Source organism: Ptychodera flava, chromosome 4 (assembly GCF_041260155.1).
Source record: "Ptychodera flava strain L36383 chromosome 4, AS_Pfla_20210202, whole genome shotgun sequence".
NCBI classification, from domain to species: domain Eukaryota; kingdom Metazoa; phylum Hemichordata; class Enteropneusta; family Ptychoderidae; genus Ptychodera; species Ptychodera flava.
Genome location: NC_091931.1, coordinates 15,557,976 through 15,580,855, shown reverse-complemented (window position 1 = coordinate 15,580,855; position 22,880 = coordinate 15,557,976). Strand labels below are relative to the sequence as shown.

The 22,880-nt window shown below is 39.2% G+C and overlaps 1 protein-coding gene across 1 annotated transcript; it reads left to right on the top strand.

The window, feature by feature from the left end:
* The first annotated feature begins 1,997 nt into the window (after window positions 1-1,997).
* LOC139130994 (sodium- and chloride-dependent glycine transporter 1-like) lies at window positions 1,998-22,043 on the top strand. Its single transcript, XM_070696882.1, has 14 exons — window positions 1,998-2,277; window positions 6,246-6,456; window positions 13,421-13,552; window positions 14,148-14,382; window positions 15,426-15,558; window positions 15,904-16,038; window positions 16,641-16,744; window positions 16,988-17,112; window positions 17,493-17,605; window positions 18,539-18,679; window positions 18,991-19,090; window positions 19,430-19,548; window positions 20,379-20,552; window positions 20,757-22,043. Exons 1-14 carry the CDS (start codon window positions 2,248-2,250, stop codon window positions 20,898-20,900), a joined length of 1,896 nt encoding a protein of 631 aa, XP_070552983.1. The 5' UTR covers window positions 1,998-2,247; the 3' UTR covers window positions 20,901-22,043.
* The last annotated feature ends 837 nt before the right edge of the window (window positions 22,044-22,880 follow it).

The window sequence follows — 22,880 nt, the reverse complement described above, 5'->3', positions numbered from 1 at the left end:
AAACATTGTGGTTGGCAATACGCGTATACGAACGCTTTTATCATGTTATGACAGCGAGTCGAGGCTAATCGCATAATGTCCAAGTCCTGGACAGCACATATTTATAGACGTGTGTGCCTTTTTTAGGTCAAAGATGTCGATTTGACCGCACCATGAGTTCTTAGCTCGCGTGATCCCATATTGCGAGGTCTGGTGGTTTTTATTTATTGTTACGAAAATAGACTGTTATGAGCAAAATAGAACGGATGCAACGAAAGGCGTGAGCAGGACACTTTTCACGTCACAGCATAATTTTATAATCATGTGATCACGGAATACCATGCATTAGTTGTGTTGTTACGGAAGAAAGGTTATCAAGGATGTAATTTATTAGGTACATGAATACAAATTCATAAATTATGAATTTTCAAATCTCCATGCGTGTCACTGTATGGTGATATCGCTGAACTCTACCGCTGAAATTGAGCCAAGCAACTTCCATTTTTTTCGGTTTCTTTCTTTACGCAATTTTGAGTTAAAGGTTAATTATCACTGCAGATAATGTAAAGCCAGTGTTGATAAGCTTTGCTTAAAAATGTAAATATTTTGGTATCAGTAAATAATGATTTTTAGTATGAATTGATCCTAGTAAAAGAAGTAAAAGACCGAACACTAAATGAAATCAAACGAATAGAACAGCACCCATTAAATGATCGTTTTCCGCGGACAAAATTTTTGAAATGTCTATTTCCTTGCAGCATTGGCGTTAAGAAGGGTGAATTTCGGTCTAAAAAGGAAACTATACCAGCAGCCACGTGAATCAATACGCAATATGGCGCTTCCCGTCACACGTTCAACCTGGGATGTGAAACTTTTACAACAGAGAAGTAGAATGTGTCTGTTTGTAATCACCATAAATGGGTAAGTTCACATTTGTGGAATGTGAATATTAAATGAGCGCTGGCGTTTCTCTGTTTCCGCTTCTCATTCCCTGTTGATGTAGATAACACCAACTTTTTAGTGTAATACCACATCCCCAGGTCAGACCGGCCCAGCAGTCGCCTAGCGCTTGTTTACTATTGCATGGCGCCTAATCTGTCGCTGTCTAAATGGTGTATGAATCGTTGTCTTTGCCTTTTAGCTATTTTAAGGGACAATCCCTGAAGTGTTTGGATGATACTTTTCGTTGTTCATATTCTACATGACACAAATACATTCTTTATTCTCGCCAATGTTGATTTCGAACCCAAAGAATTAGCACACTCAAATGCATTTTGCTTAATAGGAGACGTTACTGGATTGACAAGTGAGTGCGGACCAACATTCAGTATTCAACAAGTAAATCAAATATTGCACACATACATGTACAGACAGCGACAACAAGATATATATACTGGCCATTTTGATGTGATTCGGAAGTAAAACGAGAAGCTTTATTCAACGTAACGAACAAAAATCATCGGAACATTTCAAAAGTTACAGCTCGCGGAGTAAAGCTTTCATATGTATCTCACTCAGACAGAGAGGCACAAGCAAGTGACTTGCATTCTTTCGCGATCGTACCAATTCTGCTTGATGGCACAGCTATCGACGTGTACAAGGTGTCCATTGCGCGCATGCTACAAAAGTAATGATTATTTTTCTTCTTAAAATTCTTGTTCTTCCAAACATGAAACGAAGAGAACGATAAGCCCTCAGACTGAGGGCGACTCTACTGTCGCATGGTTCTATGCGGCCATGAAAACACAGAAGATGAGGAAAATTGTTTTTTACCTGGATAAGATTAACAATACTGACTTTGAAAACTGGGTACAGGACCAACGGATACTACATTTGTCTTCTCGACCATGGTATCTTCTCAATAGCAATCATGATACAAACTATACTTTACAATGTTTTTTGCCACTGCGAAGGCGACTTCTATGCTGTATCTGTTTATCAGAACTCCGCTGTCAGGGGTTGGCTGTGTAGGGGGGGGGGGGCAATCAATCATATCTACCAATATAAATGAATATTTGTATTTCACGTGCCAGCAGTGTAAACAGTCGAAGATCTCCACGCGGTCTCAGTGTTTGGCAAGCCGTCGTTGGAGAAAGGTGGGACCTACTTTTCGCGAAGCATTTTACGTGTCCTGTCTTGCCGAGGGGAAGACCAGCTAACCGCACTTTCGCCCTACTTCCGATCTAGTTGCTGCATGATCTCTGAGAGGAATAGTGCCATCCAAGTGCTAAGATACCACAAAAAGCGGTCGGACGAACCAAGGACGGTATGAGTTCATACAAGTTATCTACGCCTGAGGTAGGGTTGCATCATCCCTTATCGGCTTCGCGATATATTGAATGTATTCCTTGAGTGTATGTTTTCATCAAAATCGAATATTGTTATTTTTATAGTTTGAGTCGATCTGTTCTGCACTGGTCGCCATTATCGTTTCATCTCGTTTAATGTAAACTCAAGCTCTGTGGTCCCAGACGTGTTCGCGTGCAAATGCTTATCAGTGACTCCGCATTGATCATAAAGCAAGTTAAATGAATCGCTTTTTGCAATCTTTTCCATTTTCCTATCTATGTTCAACGATGCCCGTCCCTTAACGAAAATCTCTTTAGGTATGTCTACATATATCGTCCCTTTTCACAAACAACAACAATAACAACAACAATAACAACAGAAGCAGAAACGATGCAGAAACCACCGCTTCTGATTGGTGGAAAAGAGAACGAGAAAGGGCGAAGTGGCAACAATTATTGCAATAAATTTGGGTGTGGCCATAAATTTTGGAAGAAGAAATCAAAACGTCAAATTGTGAATGACTCAGAAATATTAATTTTCAAAATTTGGGCCACGCCTTCGCTTGAAGTAAACAGGCGGTTCTCGTATGTGTATTTTCCAGAAATAGTGTATGGGACGAAGTTTTCACGTCACTAAGCTGAGCAAATCATATTTAACGGTACACTGATTATGAAGTATTTTTGAATACTTCATCAGTTTTTTTTGGGGGGGGGGGGAATAATGTCATCGACCATTGGATAGAATCTAGGACGAGGTCACCCGATCACTGACCGGTACACACAGACAGACGGACATGACATGTACACTCATATTTATATGAAAAATGACTTGTAAGTTGGCCTCCATATTTGAATAGACATAACCAGCTCACATGCGGTTGCTTGCTTCACATATCCCGTCAACACGAGGGCACAGACCTGAGAGCAAGGAGAATGTCAGGTCACAGCAGAAAAATTAGGACATTTCATCCACAGTTAAAATTTGAACTTCGATGTCAAATGGCGCCATCTATTTGGCAGTGCAACCTGTTGATCCTCGTCCTCTTGCAGATGTACATCTCGCATCATACTCTATCCTAAACATCCGAATTAACTTTCTTGAAAAACAACCTGGTTTGATTGAACAGCTTAACTGTTGTATTTTGAAACAGTTGTATTATTTTTTTCCACGAAATGTAGGTCTACATTTAATTATGTACTTTACGCGAAGCTCTGTTACTGGAAGAGTTGGGACGCCTGCTGTAAATGTGAACGTGGACAACACTTGACAGTATCTGCATCCGTTCTACGACTTGAATTGAAACTTTTCTCAGATTTATTTCTGTAACCGCAGCCATGGATTTTGTTCGCCCCTTCTCTTAGGATTTATAGGAAAACTCTATGAAGTCCGCCTATATTTCGATAAATGCACACGCCTTACAATTTCAATTCGGATTCTAGCTTCCAGATTGCTGACCAATCAAACAACTCGTTGTATCCTGGCTTCGCTCTGACTCGAGACTGTCCTTGTCGCACCAATGATAATGTCTTCATGCATTTGTATCAGGAGCTACGATCCAAACAAATCAATTGGTAGCCACAATAGAGGAATCAAAGAGTTTGCTACAGACAAAAACGAAACGCGATTTGGTACAAAATTGGCTGGATCGTGAGAAACACGTGCAGTGTTTGTTCGCGCGCTGATATGGCTATCGCCAAGTCAAACACCATTAAACGCGAGTACACCACAGCGGACTCAGACAAAGGGTCCATTTTTTGGCAAAGGTAATAAGTTAATCAAACAAGCAATAAACCATAAATAACACACAGAGTGACCTTCAGTTTAGATGGTTACACTAGTGCAGTGACCGATCCCTCCAGACCCACTGTCAGCGTTCGAGGGGCGACAATGTCGTCGCGACCCAAAACGTGACGCTAACTGTATCAGGTTAAAGAAGAATTTATGTCGTTTTGCGGTTCACATTCAAGTACTAAAAAATCTTAAACGTTGTAGGGTCAGCTGAAAAAGTCAGACAGAACTTGCATCCGATTTCGAATATTATAACTACCTTACTTGTAGACTATTGCTTCGCGACCAGAAGTGAGGCTGCAATCGATTAGATAGAACCATTTCAGCCTCACTAACTAGTGAACCTATCGACCTGTCGACTTTTTATCTTCCCTTTCGTTTTATTTCAGCATCATCATCATCATCATCATCATCATCATCATCATCATCATCATCATCATCATCATCGTCATCACCACATGTACCTGTACGGTGATGTTGTTCGAGGATACTGTTTGCACATGCGCAGATCGGCAGCTCATGCATCCATTTATTGTACCTGTATACCGCTCAGCAGCCTATCACTATTAAAATATGTGCAAATTATTGACCTTTCAATTATTCGTCAAGTAGTGGATCTTGGAAGCGATGAAATTCCTCTCGAAGATGACGCTTTAAGTCGCATTTAATAGTTAAAAATTCCAAATTAAATGAACAGGTTACGAAGCCAAGAAATTGTCGCGGCCTCGTCTTTCCTGTCCACCTTTCTCCACTGCCAAAGGGGAGACTTAGCATTCATTATTTTTATGTTGTGTGTATTTAAAGCACACGGTATGGTTATGATGACGATGACAACTGGGTATAGTTAGGATCCGTACCGGGTACATCAGAATCTGCAGACGAATCATATAGTATACACATTTTCAAGTCAAATCGTTGTGATGATGCATGGCCAATACGCCTCACAATGGAAACTCAACAAATACCGATCTTTGGACATTTTGATCGATTAAAGACATATTAAAGTCCAAGGTATCTACCTCATATCAACCTCTATCAGTAGATTACATCAGTTTTTCATTTTTTTTCATGCCAAACACGTGTTTTGTAAGCATTGTTCCGCTCTCAGTGGTTCTTGCATTGTATGGGCGATAAAATGCGATATAGACCAGGTCTTGTGTCTACATGCGAAATGCAATATTTACTCATGGTAAAACGATGTTTTTATGGTTTCACCTGACCTATAAATGATTCAGTTGTTATGGAAAAGTTTGCCTCGGTACATATTCATCTCCATCTGATATTGCTTGTATTTATCCTAGCGAGAGTGCTGGTTGCTGTCAGCCCACATATCAATCCAGTATCATTTGTTGTTCCCTTCGTTGCATACAGAGTGAAATACCGCTGAGTAGCAACCATCAAGCTCCGCCCGCTTTGACACCAGCTTCTATATGCATTTGTAGGGGTTTTGGTAGGGGTTTGCCAAGATTTCATTATCATAGAAGAACGGTTAAAAGTTTGATTTTTTTTGTTAAAAAGATGGACAGGTTGTCCGTACAGCATGTTACGCTAGTCGCCCAACGGAATAAAGAAATTCCTGTTATATTAGAACAAGTGTCGCGGCATGATATTTGATAAAGACTTTGGGTGCCATCGATTCGTAATGTCTCACGACTGGTCCCACTTTGCTTCCAGAGTCGGTCCTTGACACATACTAATGCACTTATGGTCAAAACCAATGGCCTAATGTGTATTCACTTATATTTCCATTTCTCGTCATTTTATAGTGGCAGTATCTTAGAAAACAAATAAAGCACATGCAAACACACAAAATAAGCAAACCTAAACAACACAGAAAATTGCAAATTACATTCACTGAACAGATTCCGAAGCAAAACAATGAACACACGCAATGTTTACTATCACACCAATGCCACGGGATGTACATGTAGGATGGAATTAATCTGCCAAAAATTCTCATTACTAATTTCAGAATATCTATAACTGAAATCGGTAAGCGTGTCTTGTACTTGAAAATTTTGTCGGGCTCACACAGCCTTGTAATGTTTGGATTGGGCGAAACTAGAGACCAGGCGGTTGTTTGAATCTCACATCCGATGTTACACTTAATACAAAATGAACGTCATTTAAATTTCGGTGATTTCGGCCTGCAGGATAAATGTTCTCTGAATATTCCCACTTTTTTTCAGGATGAAAAAGTTAATTCCACCAACGGCGACATCGAGCTGAAGCCTATGGGAGATCAGGCTCCGAATGGCGACGTGCCGGAAGGCCAGGACGAGAACGTCGAAAGAGGGAACTGGTCACGCAAGGCAGAATTTATTTTATCATGTCTAGGTTATGCCGTTGGGTTGGGAAACCTCTGGCGATTCCCGTACCTCTGCTATAGTAATGGAGGAGGTAGGTACATCACTTAAAGGGTCAACCTCAGACGAGTGACATCAAGGGGGAGATAAACTCAGTAATTTTCAAGTTTTTTTTTTATGGGACGACAGTCGTAAAAATATTAATATAACGGCTTACAGGTCATCGGGATAAAGTTCACTGATGCTCTGTGCCCCTCTTTCAGCGAAGACGCCAGTGCGGATTAAGCTTTTTTAAAGAGCGGTGTGTACCGAAGTGAGACAGTAGATGGTTAAAGATACCATGAAACATCATGCAAAGATAGACATCATTTTGGTATTCTGTACGAGAGGTGCCGTTATTTTCACCGTAACGCGTTTTTATGATGGTCATTTCACGTGATCAATGTAGGTAATTACCGCTGTAATACAAGATCTTTTACGACTTGTAAATTTGTACTAGAGTCCTTATCGCATTCATGGCCGGATACTCCGATCACCAGCATTAAGCAAGACGTCATCAGATCGCTAACAGATCCACTGTCTTGAAATTGAAAGATTTAAAAGTTTGATCAAGTTTTCCGCATTCCCACTCGGCGGAATCAAGAATAAAAATCGGGGACGTAAAATTTGGTACCAGAGAAAAGATTGTCCAATATTTACCGATACTTGAAATTCAAAATGACAGCTATCCCGGTGTTTACTCACCAGGGAAAGATTGCATTTTCGATTTTAACAAAATAGGTAATTACTCCATAAGCTGTATATGAGCTCTCATAAGTAAAAGGTAATTTCAAAGTTTATGAATCCGAATATCTGTCCCCGAGGCGCACTTACCTTAATTTATTAGAAGACGGTACTATAAATTGCCGGCCAGGCTCGTTGTGCTAGAAGGGACTATGTTTGTACCAACGAATATCTGAATTCGGCGTTACCTAATAAACTCATTTTTAACTTCAAAATTGTCACGAAGAAAGTAATAGCAAAAGTACTATCTTGAAAACCTAAAAACGTTAAAGGTTGAAATGTATCATTTATTGATCATTAATGTTTACAGATATCAAAAATTACAGATACATGTCTCAAAAATATTGCCCTGTTTGCAAGTTCGTGAGAATCTAACATGGAAAATTTCCCTTGATATATCCACTCAAATGAGTTACTGTCAGTCTTGTCGTCGGCAGATATTAGTGCAAGATGCGAGGTATAATGATATTCAAATATGCAGATTACATTAATGAGCATTGTTTCGGTATTAAAATTCTATGCTAATGACCCTTAATCAACATGGAATATTCATGTACCGCGAATCTTGCATTGTATAGTCGGCAGAACAGTTATATTTTACATCCCAGCCAAACTACAGATACATTTATATGGCTATGCACAAAACCTTTATGTCGACCTTGTGGAAGATCGGCCTTATTGGCCGAACATGTTATCGACAGTAAATAAAGTTAAATAAATAAATAAATAAAACCATGTGAAGTCTCGACTCAAAATCCCCAGAGCATTTTGAGAGACGGTATTCCCAGCTTGTCATCTCAGCCTGCACATGTGTAGAGTACATTGATAGACCTATATTTATTGTTGACAAGTGAATTCCTGTTCAGACTGGAATTCAAATGATAGCAATAAAAGTACAGTTAATATGTATAGACGCTGTGTTGACAAGCTAAATAGTGCTTGTTTCAGCATGCTGTCGGGAGTAGAACAAGACAATGGCGCTGGCATATAGAACAAAAATCAGTGAAAATATCTTCAAAAGTTACAGGTGCTGGCTCATTAAATTGAATAATGAGTAGTTTTACGTATCATGCATTGACCCTGTCAAGCTTCAATATCTAAATGGCGGCAATCTATGGATGTCTTGGTTGTCAGGGCCGTAGAGTATTTTTGGGTGAGATTTATCAAATCTTCCTTACTCCCATCATTAAATCGACTGTGATCACCCTGGTTACCGTGATGCAGGCTTCTTGTCGGAGGTTTAGCCTCGATTTGGAATTAGTGTTTAAGGCGATAGAATTCATGAAAACAAAATCCTCACAATATACATTCACTACTTCACAAACTTTTCGATGATAGGTAACCCAGTTAGTGACCTTCAAGCTGTTTTAACATCAAACGTAGATAACAAACATACATTGAGTAGCAAATTTTATAACACATCATAAATACATGCGTGCCACATTCTCTGCACTCATGATCAAACACACCAAACTGTGTCCTGTCGGCCGCCTCCATGAGTTATGACGTCGTGGATACAGTTTCCATGATGACGCCATGTCTCGCGGCAGCTTGTGAAAAAAAAATGGAAAAAAAGGTGCAAGATCGGTCGACCATCTCGGTTATGCATGACGTATACACCCTACGGGAATGAATATGAACTTGTAAATGTTGCTATTGTTGTGTTGCCATGGACACAATTTACAGCCTACAAGTACACAGGCTGCTATTATAAAATGCAGTTAAAGATCAATAAATAATCTGCTTCAAATCTACATTTACCGCCCGACCTAAATTTGCACGAAGGTCAGCATCGTCGTCAGATAGAACTTGGTGAACACTGATCGATCAAATTACTTTATTTTGTAAATACTACGATCATTTTATTGCTAGCTGAGGAAAATTACAATTACACTGCTGGCAGTCTCTCTTTTAAATCTTAAATTCACTCTTTTGGGACGTGAGTTGAATCTATAGAATTGTTAACTTTATTGAAATTGGGGTCATATGCAAATTTCAGAAGTTCAAATAGTCAATCGAAAGGAAATTGTACACTTGAGCGACACCGTCATAATTATGATCGATGTCTCTAAAACCAAAAAAAAGTTCAACCTGTTGCGAATTTGACACGTCTCCGTGTATCGGTTTTACCAGTTCAAACACATGTGGCGCCCTACTGTAAACAAGAGAACTCTACGAGTATGTATAATTACAAGTTCTATAGACTAGCGATAGTTATCCTTGATAGTACCTGTAGAACTTGATTATGCTTACTTCAACGGAAAATGTCTGTGTTTATAGGCTACTTAAAATATCGCATTGTTATTTACAGGCAGAGAAAGAAGGCAGACAGATGTTAGGGAATCTATACTAAGCCAAACAGAGGTTGCAAAACCATGATGAAGAATCTCTGTTATTTACAACTTCATCCATCATAAACTTCAACCCTTCCACACTGTCCTAAATTCAACCGACCTCTTATTGCAAGCAAACAATAAAAAGTGCATTGCAAACACCTGTCCAATTTGCACGTCAGTCTCAGGGTTTTTCTTATCAATTTACAGATTTTATTTGTGTAGTTTATGGGCACCCAGAAGCCTGACAATGTGTGGGTAAAACTGGAGTTAGATGTCCTCTGAACCGTCATCAAGTAAGACTTGTGTGAACACAAAGAGCAAAATCGGGTGCAAACTTTAAAAATGACTGTATAAATTGTAGCGCATTTGAGTTACATGAATAATCTATACATATATAACTCATTACTTCCAGATCTGCATACTCGGTCCGAAATTATTCCCATTACACAGGCTATATAGATATCAATGTATCTCGTCCAGCATTATGTGGTTTTGTATGTAACTGATTCAATAATCATGACAAAATGTCACACCCCCAAACTTCAACATCATAATTAAACATTGTCAGTGCTATTAAAGCTTCCTATTGTATTCAAATGTGTCTTTTGGTGATGGTCAAATCATGGACGTAGAGGAGTCAGTCACTTTTACCTCCATGGACAAACTCTGGACTCTCAGCTCGGACGTTAGACCTAATTCAATAAGTCGTTGAATATGCATGAACAACTTGCACGACCCGCCCTCTCTAATTCAGTATATAATAATTTAATCTGATGCAGGTGACTGAAGCATCATACCAAATCTGATTTATCAAATTTGGTCAAACGGATGCACACACGCGTGGGCAGAATTGTGTCGTAACAGGCTTTCAAATTGTAACCAAAAGAACAATTGTAGCAATGTTTTTATCCATAAAATATAATTACAGTTGTGAAGTTAGGCTCATCCAATCAAGAACGCCAAATTCATTTGCGTTTCCTTTTGAGGAAACGGCCCGTAACTACTTTTGCTTGTGTTACCGCACCTGGCAAGACTTAGTATGTTTGTGTATTTTAGCACATGGAGACAGGAGAGTAGAAGCCACCTCTGACCGACATGCTGACCTTTTTCTTCATACGTTACTAGCGGTTTATATATTGAATTATATTATAGCTTTCACAAAACCAGTGAATTTTGTGACGCCATACCATCAGACTATTACTGATTACCGATTATCCGACATTTTGGCCCAGATGTTTTCTACAACTACAAACTCACTTGCATCGCCAAAACTATGAATTAAAAGCAATAATGCACCTCTCCCGGTCCATGATGGACTCAAGCAAACTTTGCACTCCACAATGTACTCAGCTTCGCCTCATACATTATGTCATGCAAAGATTGCCCTCGTCCACTATAGGCCGGGAGGCCCGGAGGTACATTATTACTTAAATAATATGTAAACAGAGAAGGCACCGCCACTTTAAGTCGCGGTTGTAGCATAAACAGAAATTGTATTGCTTCTGCTGTGCCGGGAGACATTTTGAATTTGGTTATTTGTGATATTTGTCCCATTATGCACTGGTTTTAATTCCAAACGACAAACAAATACACCCATCGCCTTAGTCAGACAACGACTAATATCCGTGTTAATATTCTACAGATATTATTTCAAAAGCACCTTTGTACTTTGTTCAGTCAATAAGCGATGTATCTGAGTACTAACGGTTGAGAGTCATCATCCTTGTCTCCATGGTTACTCGACGTAGGCCGCTTATACAGTCCCAGAGGGTAGTTAAATAAGTGTATATATAAGCTTACGGTTGCAAGCAACAGGTCCTGGACAACTGAACAACTAAACCATATTGTGCTCATGCTGATTCATGACGCACTAACACTAAAGCTTCCAGAAATAATCTTGTTCTCCTGCGATCGAAGACACAAAGATGTTATTAAACCGGCTATGTTTGTAAACAAAGCCCATTTTAGCGTGGTTTCTTCGACCTCTTGTGTCGTTGGCTCGACTCCATGCATGCATCGGTTTCAGTAGTAACGTTGTTGCATCATACCTTTGGTGTCTGGTTACAAAATCATTTTTCTCACCACCATTGCGTCTCTTGTATGTGTGTTTAATTAAAGGACTCGTCCTCGTTCGCAGTGTAACTGCCGCACACAACACTGCTCCATAACCGGTACGCAGGACAACATTGTATAAATTACCCACAAGTCTCCTTGAGTTGTACAGGCCGACGTTTCCAACTTGAGCTTCTTTACTAGACGGAATTGATTAATATCTTAGTCTGAAAATCACCATCGGGCAATTATAACATAAGTAGATTTGCGAAAACCTCATTGTTGTTGAAAATTCACTAGTGTAGTTCATCGATAACTGAGTTTACTCCTACGGAGCAGCTATAATTCAAAAATACTGCCGTTTATGTACTTGAAAATTTCCCAATATGGCAACCCCATCTCCTCGAACATTCATGTATTTCCCATTCATAATATACGACGAGAATAGTAAACACGAGCCACAAACTACGTTCTCAAAATTAGTGGAACGCGTCGGCGAATTTTCAGGCATCTTTTGAATGTCTGACTATAAATCAACCGCGATATAAAACGACGTGAATTTTTTTAGGAGTCAACAGCTGCTTCAATACAATCATCCGGCCATAATCCATAAATATACCCATCTCCACTAACCCCAATATGACCTGTCATAATTCATTTTACAACTCCTCATTTTTTTTCAAAAAGAATCTCCCGCCATAACATTTTTTTCTTCTAAATGAACTGCTGTCTTGTCAAATGCCGCGTTATTCACCTGTCGTCCCCATATCATCGTGGTCATTCCGATCTTTTCAGAGTCGAAGAAAACCAACCTTATCTACCCTCTAACCTGGCCATAAAGATTTGTGCTCCCTCGCCGGCCGGCATGTGGCGGGTCATACATCATATGTCTAGATAAGAATATCATATCAAGAGCCTTTGTGATGACGTCAAACAACACTCTTTGCATCCGGTCGACACGAAGTGGCGCGAAGAAAGAGAATTTTCCTCACCAACATTGGCCGCAGGTCCATTCCTTGAAAATATAATCAGAATAGATTTGACATCGTTCAGCGACGGGGCGTCTTGATAATAGTAGCTCTCCCAGATTGTCCACAGTCCAAACAGTCCCTCCACGCGGGCGAGGGGACTGTGGTTCAAAAGCCTATTAGATTTAAATGTGACAGGACATACAATCGATAGTGTTGTAGTACTTAAGTCCGAAGGAAAATTTTGAACTCTGTATCGGAAATGCATGGAATGCAAAGGCTAAGTAGGTTAGAGCTGTGTGATCATGCGCAACAGAATTTGGCTGAATCTCGGAGCCAGGGAGAATCTTGACTTTCCGTAGAAAGAACTCGAATACAATAAACTTTGACCTAGTGTGACAGGTGCAAACATCATGTACCGTGTAATTGCCATGTTGTAATCAATTGATGGGCACACCACACTCTGTTTTATTTTTTGATAAGTTATGTCGTATTTCATCAGAGACAAAGAGATGAACATCTAGAAGGTAACCGACCTCAGTGTTTAACTAACGCAGTAGTGTGCCCCAACGGGAGTTACAACCGAGGAATCGGGCCTTGTTTAGCGCCCCCTTCGGCAAATGCTGACGTTTCTGTTTTGTCAAAACTCTGAGACCGACGTTCATTTCTTCCACCAAAATACTTCTAAAGGCATTACACTTTTAGGAAAATGTCTTGTCGTGTCAATCAATCTTAACGAACCTCTTCCAACACAAGAATTCTGCAAATCCTGATGGATTTTTTTTCGATTTTGTCGAAAAATTTGAATTGTTTTTAAGGTCGACGAGTTCAAACTTGTTTAGCGGCAGAGGCACAAGTCATTTCTGACCTTATGCACTCAAATATGCATGTTATAAAATTGCTCTTTTTTCCTCACCAGGTGCGTTCTTAATACCCTACTTTATCATGTTATTCTTCGTGGGTATGCCGGTATTTCTAATCGAACTGACCCTTGGTCAGTATGCCAGCCAGGGCTGCATCGGAGTATGGAAATGTATCCCTCTATTTAAAGGTAAGGAAGAGCGTCCGTAGGATTGCACATTTTATTTCGTCAATCATTTATCACTTTCTCTAATATTTGGTGGCAACACGATGACGTCATGAAATCAGTGATCTCCATGTGGCTTTCGAAATGATACGTTTTGGGAAATTATCCGTCAGAACTGTGCATGCACTTCTGAATCAGTCCCACAACCAACGTGAAGGTATCAACAAATCAGTGTCACGTGTTTCTTGTCAAAATTTCAATCTACTCTACGGAGCAAGCATTTATAAAGGTGGGCGCCGATAAACTCGACAACAACTGTGGCACTTGTGTAATGTAAGTTTGCGTCTTACTCTCTTTAGCTTGAAGGAAAAGTTTCGCCCTGTTAAAACCATTTGTCAACAGACAAATACGTCACGATATTTACCTGCGGTTTTCATATACTTACTTTTTGAAACTTAAGGTGGCGGTAAAGGCTAGAGCGTCAGTTATAAACTTCAATAAAACTATTAAAACATAAAAGTAGTCAACATTCTCTGTGGAATAAAACAATAAATCCAGCACTTCGCATTAAAATTACACTCAAAGAGTGCTTACCATTCGATTCCTTATCGTCCCACAGGCCTCGGCTATGCTATGGTCATACTGAGCGGGATGGTTGCCATCTATTACAACGTCGTCATGTGCTGGGCTGTCTTCTACACATACGCATCCTTCACGGCCCTGCCAAGTCTGCCCTGGGTTGGATGCAACAACGACTGGAATACTGACAAATGCTATGACGACAGGGACTCCAACAATGTGACAAGGCCTGAAAACGGAACAAACATAACGAGCGCCAGCGAGGAATACTTCACGTAAGCTGATTACAAACAGCATTGCAAACTCATTCAGTTTCAAGCAACAATATAGCAGAGCTCACCACATCTTCAACATTACACAAGTTTTATGCACAGACGCAGAGAGCAGATAAATATTATCCAGACTTGCAGCATTCGTGTCTTTTTCTAGTGAAAGGCAGTTTTAACAACATGGTCCCAGAACTTGTTAGGCGTTATTTTCCATCAGAAGTTACCACGACTATGCTTGTGATAAACGTAAATTCGTCCACTATACTGTAGGATAAAGCCAAGAAAAATAAAAAGTTTGTTTCTCATTCTAGATATATTGCAAAAGTGATGCGGTGACGTGTTTTTTTTTCTCTCTAAATTTTTTTACTCTTCAATCAACAAGAACGTGCACAAAACATGAAAACAACATAGGAATGTACACAGAGAGAAATGCACAGCAGTGTTGGTTTAGTATTTTTGTTTAGCAAGAGTTCTGTGGTTTGACTTTTAGTGCAGCAATGCAAAGTTTTGACAGCTTAATACAACAGTGACGTACGTGTACAGTTCTGAATAGAATGTTAATGTCAGTTATTTTGTTTACAGTTCTGTTTTATACAGCACTGTGTTATGCACTATCGTCGCGTATTTTGGCGTTTATTTATATTTTTTTCGTTTTATTTCCTCATGAGCAGAAAAAAAGGTTGACGCGGCGGGTCTTAATTGACGCGCGCGAGAATGAGAAACAAACTTTTTATTTTTCTTGGCCTAAGCGGTAATGACGTACCTATTTTGATAGGTGTGTGTGGACATACATACATACATACATACATACATACATACATACATACATACATACATACATACATACATACATACATACATACATACATACATACATGCATGCATACATACATACATACATACATACATACATACTGACATACTGACATACTGACATACATACATACATACTGACATACTGACATACTGACATACTGACATACATACTTACTGACACCTGTGTCATACAATATACCATTAGCTGACTTCTGAATTTCTGTCAACCATAGGATTTATGTTCTGAAGCAGTCCACAGGAATTGATGACACTGGGACTCTTGTTTGGCCGTTGGTATTGTGCCTCTTCCTCGCCTGGCTTCTGACATTTTTGACTCTCATCAAAGGGGTCAAATCCGTCGGCAAAGTGAGTTTATTCAGTTGTCTACGGATCTTATAACCATGTAGATGGTGACTGTAACAAGAACATTGAAATAGACAAAGTGGTGATCATGTTGATAGTGTGTACGTTTCTCTGTGTAAGGAAACCATGGTGTCACCTTGACGTAGTGGTAATGTTTTGGCTTATTTCGGTCTTATTTAGATCGGTTGGGATGGTGATAATTACACTACCGACCACGGTGTTTTGAGCATTATTGATCACGGACTGTTCTAAAGATTTACGGCGAGTGTCTTTAATACGACGGTGCATAAGTAGCGATTTTCTGCAATCTGATCTTATCATAACAAATTCTCTTTCTTCCCCTAACAGGTCGTGTACTTCACCGCTACATTCCCTTATGCCGTCCTCCTGGTGCTTTTCATACGAGGGATAACCCTCCCAGGTTCTGCAGATGGCGTCATGTTCTACATATCGCCTCAGTGGGAGTACTTAACCGAAGCCAAGGTGGGTCATAATGCCTGTGAACGTGACATCCTAGCGCTGGGTCAATGGGTGTCGATTAGTACATGGCAGATACCAGCATATTCCTCAAAGTCCAGCCGCACCTAATCCAGACTCTATACCCAATGATACATGACAAAAAGGTCCCACAGAAAATTTTTCCACGTGATTTTTCGCAGCTTGGATTCTCAGTTTTGCCACTAGGAGAGCCGCGAAATCTGTCGCGAACCCCTTTTTTTGGCGCTGTTACATTCAGAGCATCAAACAACAACAAATACACACAAAAACAAAGAAACAAACAAGCCTTGACAAACTACGGCCGTTCAAGCTGTTGTCCATCATAAACCACATATAATGAACAAAACTGCAAATGATGCTTTGGATGTCGAATACTTTCCATCGTCTTATAAACGAACGCCTTATCCGAATGTAATAACAGTAAAATATACAAATGCTCGTCATGATAGGAATTCTACAAAGTGTTAGAAACACAAACAGTACGCCTTTCGTGAACAAAATGGCTTTCTGTTCATTCTTAAGCTGTATATCACCAGTCTGCAAATCATCGTTGACGAAACAAGTTCCTAATCACATTATTTTCTCAGGTGTGGAAAGACGCCGCGGCTCAGATTTTCTTCTCGCTGAGTGCTGCCAATGGTGGACTACACGTGGTCTCAAGCTACAATAAGTTCCACAACAACGTATACCTGTAAGTGATCACCACCGCAGAATTCTTCCACCACTGTAGGGGCTTTGACCCTAAGTAGACCCTAGGGAGAGAGAGAGAGAGAGAGAGAGAGAGAGAGAGAGAGAGAGAGAGAGAGAGAGAGAGAGAGAGAGAGAGAGAGAGATATGAAGGGAAAGAAGAGGGAAAATGGATGACGGAAAGCAATCTATTATCGTTTTATGGAATCAGGTATCACTAAATTTTGAAATCTTGTTATGGTTGCAGTGATGCGGCGATCATTCCCCTACTGAACTGCGCCACCAGTGTGTTTGCAGGCTTTGCTATCTTTTCCGTTCTTGGATTCATGGCATACGAGACCGGACAAGATGTCGAGGACGTCGTCGATTCAGGTATTTGTGTTTCATAGTGATAACGTGTTATGTGAGCATTTTGGAGGTGTCATGACACTTCTTGAACCCGCGTTTAACATTCGTGGTGCAGTAAAGTCATGCTAAAATCAGCCAGTTGTAGGGAAATATTGTCAGTACGTGGGGCTGACGATGCCGATGCTCCTTTGTTAGCCCTAGAAGCAAAACGGTTTGAATGAAGATTTGTAGTTTTAGTAAGATACCGTTTACTGTTTCCTTAAATTACAGCACATCAGTATTACACATTGTATCAGTTTTTGGCATGTGTCCTGTGAGTTACCAGCTCGTCTAGCAAACATGAGCAACTTCATATTTTTAACCACATATTTTTAATTTCCATGGTGACTCTCTCGATTTTGCAGGAGTCGGACTGACTTTCATCGCTTACCCGGAAGCGTTGTCAAGGTTACCGGTTTCCCCGCTCTGGTCAATTCTGTTTTTCATCATGTTGATTACCCTCGGTGTTGGATCACTGGTAAGAACATAAAAACTGCAGTACTAGTAATCCTTGGTTGCCCATCTGTTCCACCCTATCTTCGTCTTATTAGCTTTTGTTTATCTGGCCAATTCATATCCTGTTTTGATTTTCTTGGCTTCGTGTATGCAACTGTCGCTATGAATTAGTAACTGACTAGCGGCAGCCGCGAAATGAATATGATCCAATGAATAAGAAAATACTCATGGATTTATCACACGAGATTCCATCCTCATGGATGGATGGATGGATGGATAAATGGATGCATACATGTATGCATGCATGTATGTATGTATGTATGTATGTATGTATGTATGTATGTATGTATGTATGTATGTATGTATGTATGTATGTATGTATGTATGTATGTATGTATGTATGTATGTATGTATGTATGTATGCGTTTACCCTCCGCTCATATCGCGAACAGGACGTATGTATGTATGTATGTATGTATGTATGTATGTATGTATGTATGTATGTATGTATGTGTGTGTATGTATGTATGTATGTATGTATGTATGTATGTATGTATGTATGTATGTATGTATGTATGTATGTATGTATGTATGTATGCATGCATGCATGCATGCATGCATGCATGCATGCATGCAGCATGTATGTATGTGTGTTTGTGTGTGTGTGTATGTATGTATGTATGTATGTATGTATGTATGTATGTATGTATGTATGTATGTATGTATGTATGTATGTATGTATGTATGTATGTATGTATGTATGTGTGTGTATGTATGCAATCTACCGCTTGCTCTACCTAATTATCTATTTATCTAATTGTACATGCATACATACCATAATTCGTTATATGCACCCTGGTTTGGTAACATGGTTCACCGAGTGGATTAAAACACGAACCATCAAGATCTATATGCATTTTCGATACTTACCCATGTACATGTATCTGTGAACCAGGTGGTCATGGTCGAGACGATCGTAACTTCCCTCCTCGACGACTTCGAAATCATTCGCAAGGTCTGTAAAGGACGACGCTGGCTGCTACCCCTCGTAATCTGCATTACATTTTTCCTTCTTGGCCTCCTGCACGTGACAGAGGTAGTCATTGTTCTTTTATTTTTGTCATTATGATATTTGAATCAACATTCGTCAGTGCTGCAGAAAACGATTATTTCAGATCACAAAGATGAGAGAAAACAGAAAGTGAAAAAAGTTACTTATAATCTTTAAAAGTCTTGTAATTCTTGTTAAGATGCTACCAGCTTACAATATGGTATAGTTGTCTGATATAAAGAATAATACACATTAATTCTCTGTTGATTATTCTGAAAATGACTTGGCTGCTAGGAATAATTTGGAAATTTAAGACGAATATCAACGAAAAAATACACATTTCCACTGCCTTTCAGTCTGGCATCTACTGGTTGGTACTCCAAGACAACTACGCAGCGGGATTCTCTATGCTAATTATCGGTCTGACCGAACTTCTTGCTGTCACTTATATCTACGGTGAGTAAACGAGCGCCCTCTTTGTCAGTAAAAGCCAAATCTTAATAATGCGCATCCTGTGAAGATGGGTATGCTGTGAGCGCGAATCGCTGGGAGTGTGACCCCAAGCATGTATTTGTCCGGTATTTGCAGAAGACTTGTGTATATTCAAATAAACAGTGAATAATAATGTGAAAATTCTCCCTTACGCTAGTGCGTTTGTATGACATTGCTTCTATTACATGTAGCACACACTGTGCTCCAAGCAAAGTGTGAAGTGTCGCACTTTTCACGAGCTCACGATATGGGTTGGTGAAAGCTAACATTATTGATCTTTTTTCATTTTTTTTCTACATAAAGGCTTCCGCAATATAATAGAGCACATTAGGGTCATGGTCGGAGAGAGATCCAAAGTGTACTGGGTATTTCTGTACATTACTGGTATAATACCGTTATTCATTGCACCATTTTTGCTCATGGTAAGCAACAGAACTGCAATGTTTTTTACAATTTTATGATTTCCGTGATATTGCGATAAAGAGAAACCTAAGGGGACAATAACTGTAGCTCCTCCCTCAAGGAATTTCTCAACCGTTCACTTTCCAAATCAAGAATAAAAATCGAGGGTCACCGCGCAAATTTTGGTACTGGAGAAGCAAATTGCCCAAGATTAAATTCACTGATATTTGAAATTCAAATTGGCGACCATCCCTGTGTTAACTCTATGGAGAAAGAAAGTTTTCGATTTTCAAAGGAAATTTCACTAATGCCAAAATTTGCACGGTGACTCCCTGATATTTCTTCATGAATTGGTAAGAGAATGGTTGAACGTTTCATTGAGGAAAATTTCAGAAAAAAATTGAAAAGATTTGAGAGTCCAAATATCTGTCCCCGTTGCCCATTCTACCTTAAAGTTGTCGCAATCCCTGTGATACCAAATGAGGAAACATTAAAGTTTCGTTTTATATTAAACATTTGCCGGTGAAAATTTCATTTAGTAAGTTTAATAGCTTCTATTGAATCTCGTGTACAGTCTGCAGCCATTACATCATTATCATACATCAAGATGCTAATTTTAATAGTCCCGGACCGGAATTTAGTAAGAGGACCGTTGGTCGTACGTAAATATGCGAGTGTCCGTAAATAACACTTTATAGGAATGATGGTGACGTGTAAATATGCGAGAAAACCTAACTATCAGAAAACTCAATTGAAATCAATATGAACTGACATTTTAAGAACAGATGACGACGACGACGACGACGACGACAATGATGATAATGATGATATACATCCATTATTATTACAGTTTGTGACTGTCTATTACATCATCGATTACAAGCCAATCACCCTTGGTTCCTACGTGTATCCTTACTGGGCTGATCCAGTCATTGCGTGGCTGATGGTCATGGGATCAGTCAGTGCAATCTTCTTCTATATGATGTATCATCTTCCTGTCAAGGAGAGTGGATCTTTCATGGAGGTGAGCAAACCATTTATTTTTACTCATTGCCCATTGTTACCAGATATTTTTACTTAACATAAAGTATTTGCGCATAACATTCACCGAATGAAGATTTGGCAAAATTTAAATGCAGATTTTTATTTCAAATATCTCCCTTCTGTTGTTTATTTAACATAAGCATGTTACTTGAGTAATATTTGGGGTATTTTTTGTAACCTGCAGCGTTTTAAGAATTCACTGAAGCCGAGACCTGATTGGGGTCCTATGTTGGAGAAACACCGCAAGGAGGTTGAAGAATACCGCAACCCAACGCGTGAATCCTACACTCAAACGAAGGACAACGCCGCCTACATCGCTGACGATTAACTGAACATGTGACCTCGATTTGGGAAGAGAAAGGAGGACAGAACACCGATCATTCTGCGCTGAAAGCATTCCTTACAATTACTGACATAATCAGAATCTCGCCGAAGAAATTTCATTGTATATGGTTCATGCTTCACAGCGATTATCATAACTTTACTCGAAATTTGTGGTTGAATTCTTGGCGCCCTTTTTGTGTCGGCGAGGAGTGGTCTTTGTAAATGATAGAAATTCCTATTTTTCTAAAGTCTTTAACTCTTTTCGTGAATCGTTGAAAGCGGGAAACCTTCTGAATTTGAAATACAATGCAAAGTTTTTCTGTAATAGTTAATTATTAACAGTTCAAGATAGTTTACTGTGGTGTTCCGTCTCAACAACTTGAATTTGGACTTGAACTTTGTCGCAGATCTAAATGGCATTGTAACGCAGATGGCATTATTCCTCGACAAATTCATACTACCCTTGAGCGATAATTCATTCAGACACATGTATGTTACTATGATGTAAAGGCTCCCCATGACTACGATCAGTCTAGGAAATATACTTCTTTCACAAGTTCCCATTCAAACACATTGTTCAAGGGCTGAGAAATTTGAAATACTGTACGTGTAGCATTATTTTATTGTCCAATAAGAACTATTTTCCAGAAAAGGGGAATAATTTCGTCTGAAAGCCCGACAAAGTATTTAATTTGCGATGCAATATCGCAAAACATTCCCTCTTGAAATGAAATTTAGTGATATCCTATTCTGTTAGTCGAAAGACATAGTTTAGTTATAGCTTGCAGAAACAATGAATTTTAAAATCCCTTCGCTGATAATTATTTTTTTTCAAAAGCAGACTGACAAAAGTCATCAGTTTTTTTTGTGAAACAGAAATGTTAGAATCAAATAGTACACGCAGGTTTTTTCGATGTATATACATTAAATGACCGCGCTATAATGTAATATACTTGAAGTCCATTATCAATGAAAAATTGGTTGTATTTAGCAGAAAATGACGCCTTGGATGAAAAATTTTCATATCATTCCTGTCTTAATCTTTGGAAAATTTTGAAACGTGGTGAATAATGTTTAAATCAACATATCAACGAGATTATGAATATATTTTTCGATAATAAAGAAAGTTCGTAATAATTGTACTCTATGCTGACTTCAAGATATTTGAAATGTCTATTATTGTGTAAAAAAATTGACGATGAGACAGACAGACAGACAGACAGACAGAAAAACACATACACATGTGTCTGTGTGTGAGTACACACACATACACATACATAATGCCCGCAACAGACTTTATAAGTTCCGAATTAGGCTTACCCGGGGCCCAGGCGTGGGGCTACAACTGTATAATTTTTGCAGCTAGACGATAGCGTAGACGTTCTACCATTGTCAAGATACTCTGCTATTTCCGATCGTATTTTCTACAGAACTATAAAAAAAAACAAAACAAAACTGTCAATTCGACCAGAAAAATAATTACGATTTGAAATCGTCGAATTAATCAGAAATTAACACCGCTGAAATAATTCAATGATCGAATTAATGGAGAGAACCATAATGAAATTTACCATAATGAAATTCACGCGAGACATGTTCTTTATATGGAGACTGCTTCAAAGCATGGACAGTGACATCTTTAGAGGTCGACAAATTTAAGTTCGTCTTTCAGTCGATGAGTAAGTTGACATTGTATGCCGGCCTTTGGAAATATATCATTATATAATGGTATAGTATTGACAGGTAGGTAAGACTGGGACTGAAAACCCGGTAAACCGCTACACCTGATATTCTACTTATCTTGTGAAATTGGTTCGCTGTGGTGCTAAGCGCCTCCGTTGTACAATTGTCGTATTACATCCTCTGATAGCGAAACTTACTGTACAATGAAAGTCTATAGGTTACAACTTACAGACGTAGGTGAGTACCACTATATTGTCTGGTATAGTTATCTGGTAGAAAAAGTAGATTCAAGTTGCCGAAT

Excerpts from the sequence above, each read along its gene's own strand:
- LOC139130994 (XM_070696882.1), top strand. The coding sequence starts at position 2,248 with ATGAGTTCATACAAGTTATCTACGCCTGAG. Across the intron at positions 6,457-13,420 it reads CTGCTATAGTAATGGAGGAG|GTGCGTTCTTAATACCCTAC; the intron begins GTAGGTACATCA and ends TTTCCTCACCAG. Across the intron at positions 17,606-18,538 it reads CCCTCGGTGTTGGATCACTG|GTGGTCATGGTCGAGACGAT; the intron begins GTAAGAACATAA and ends TCTGTGAACCAG.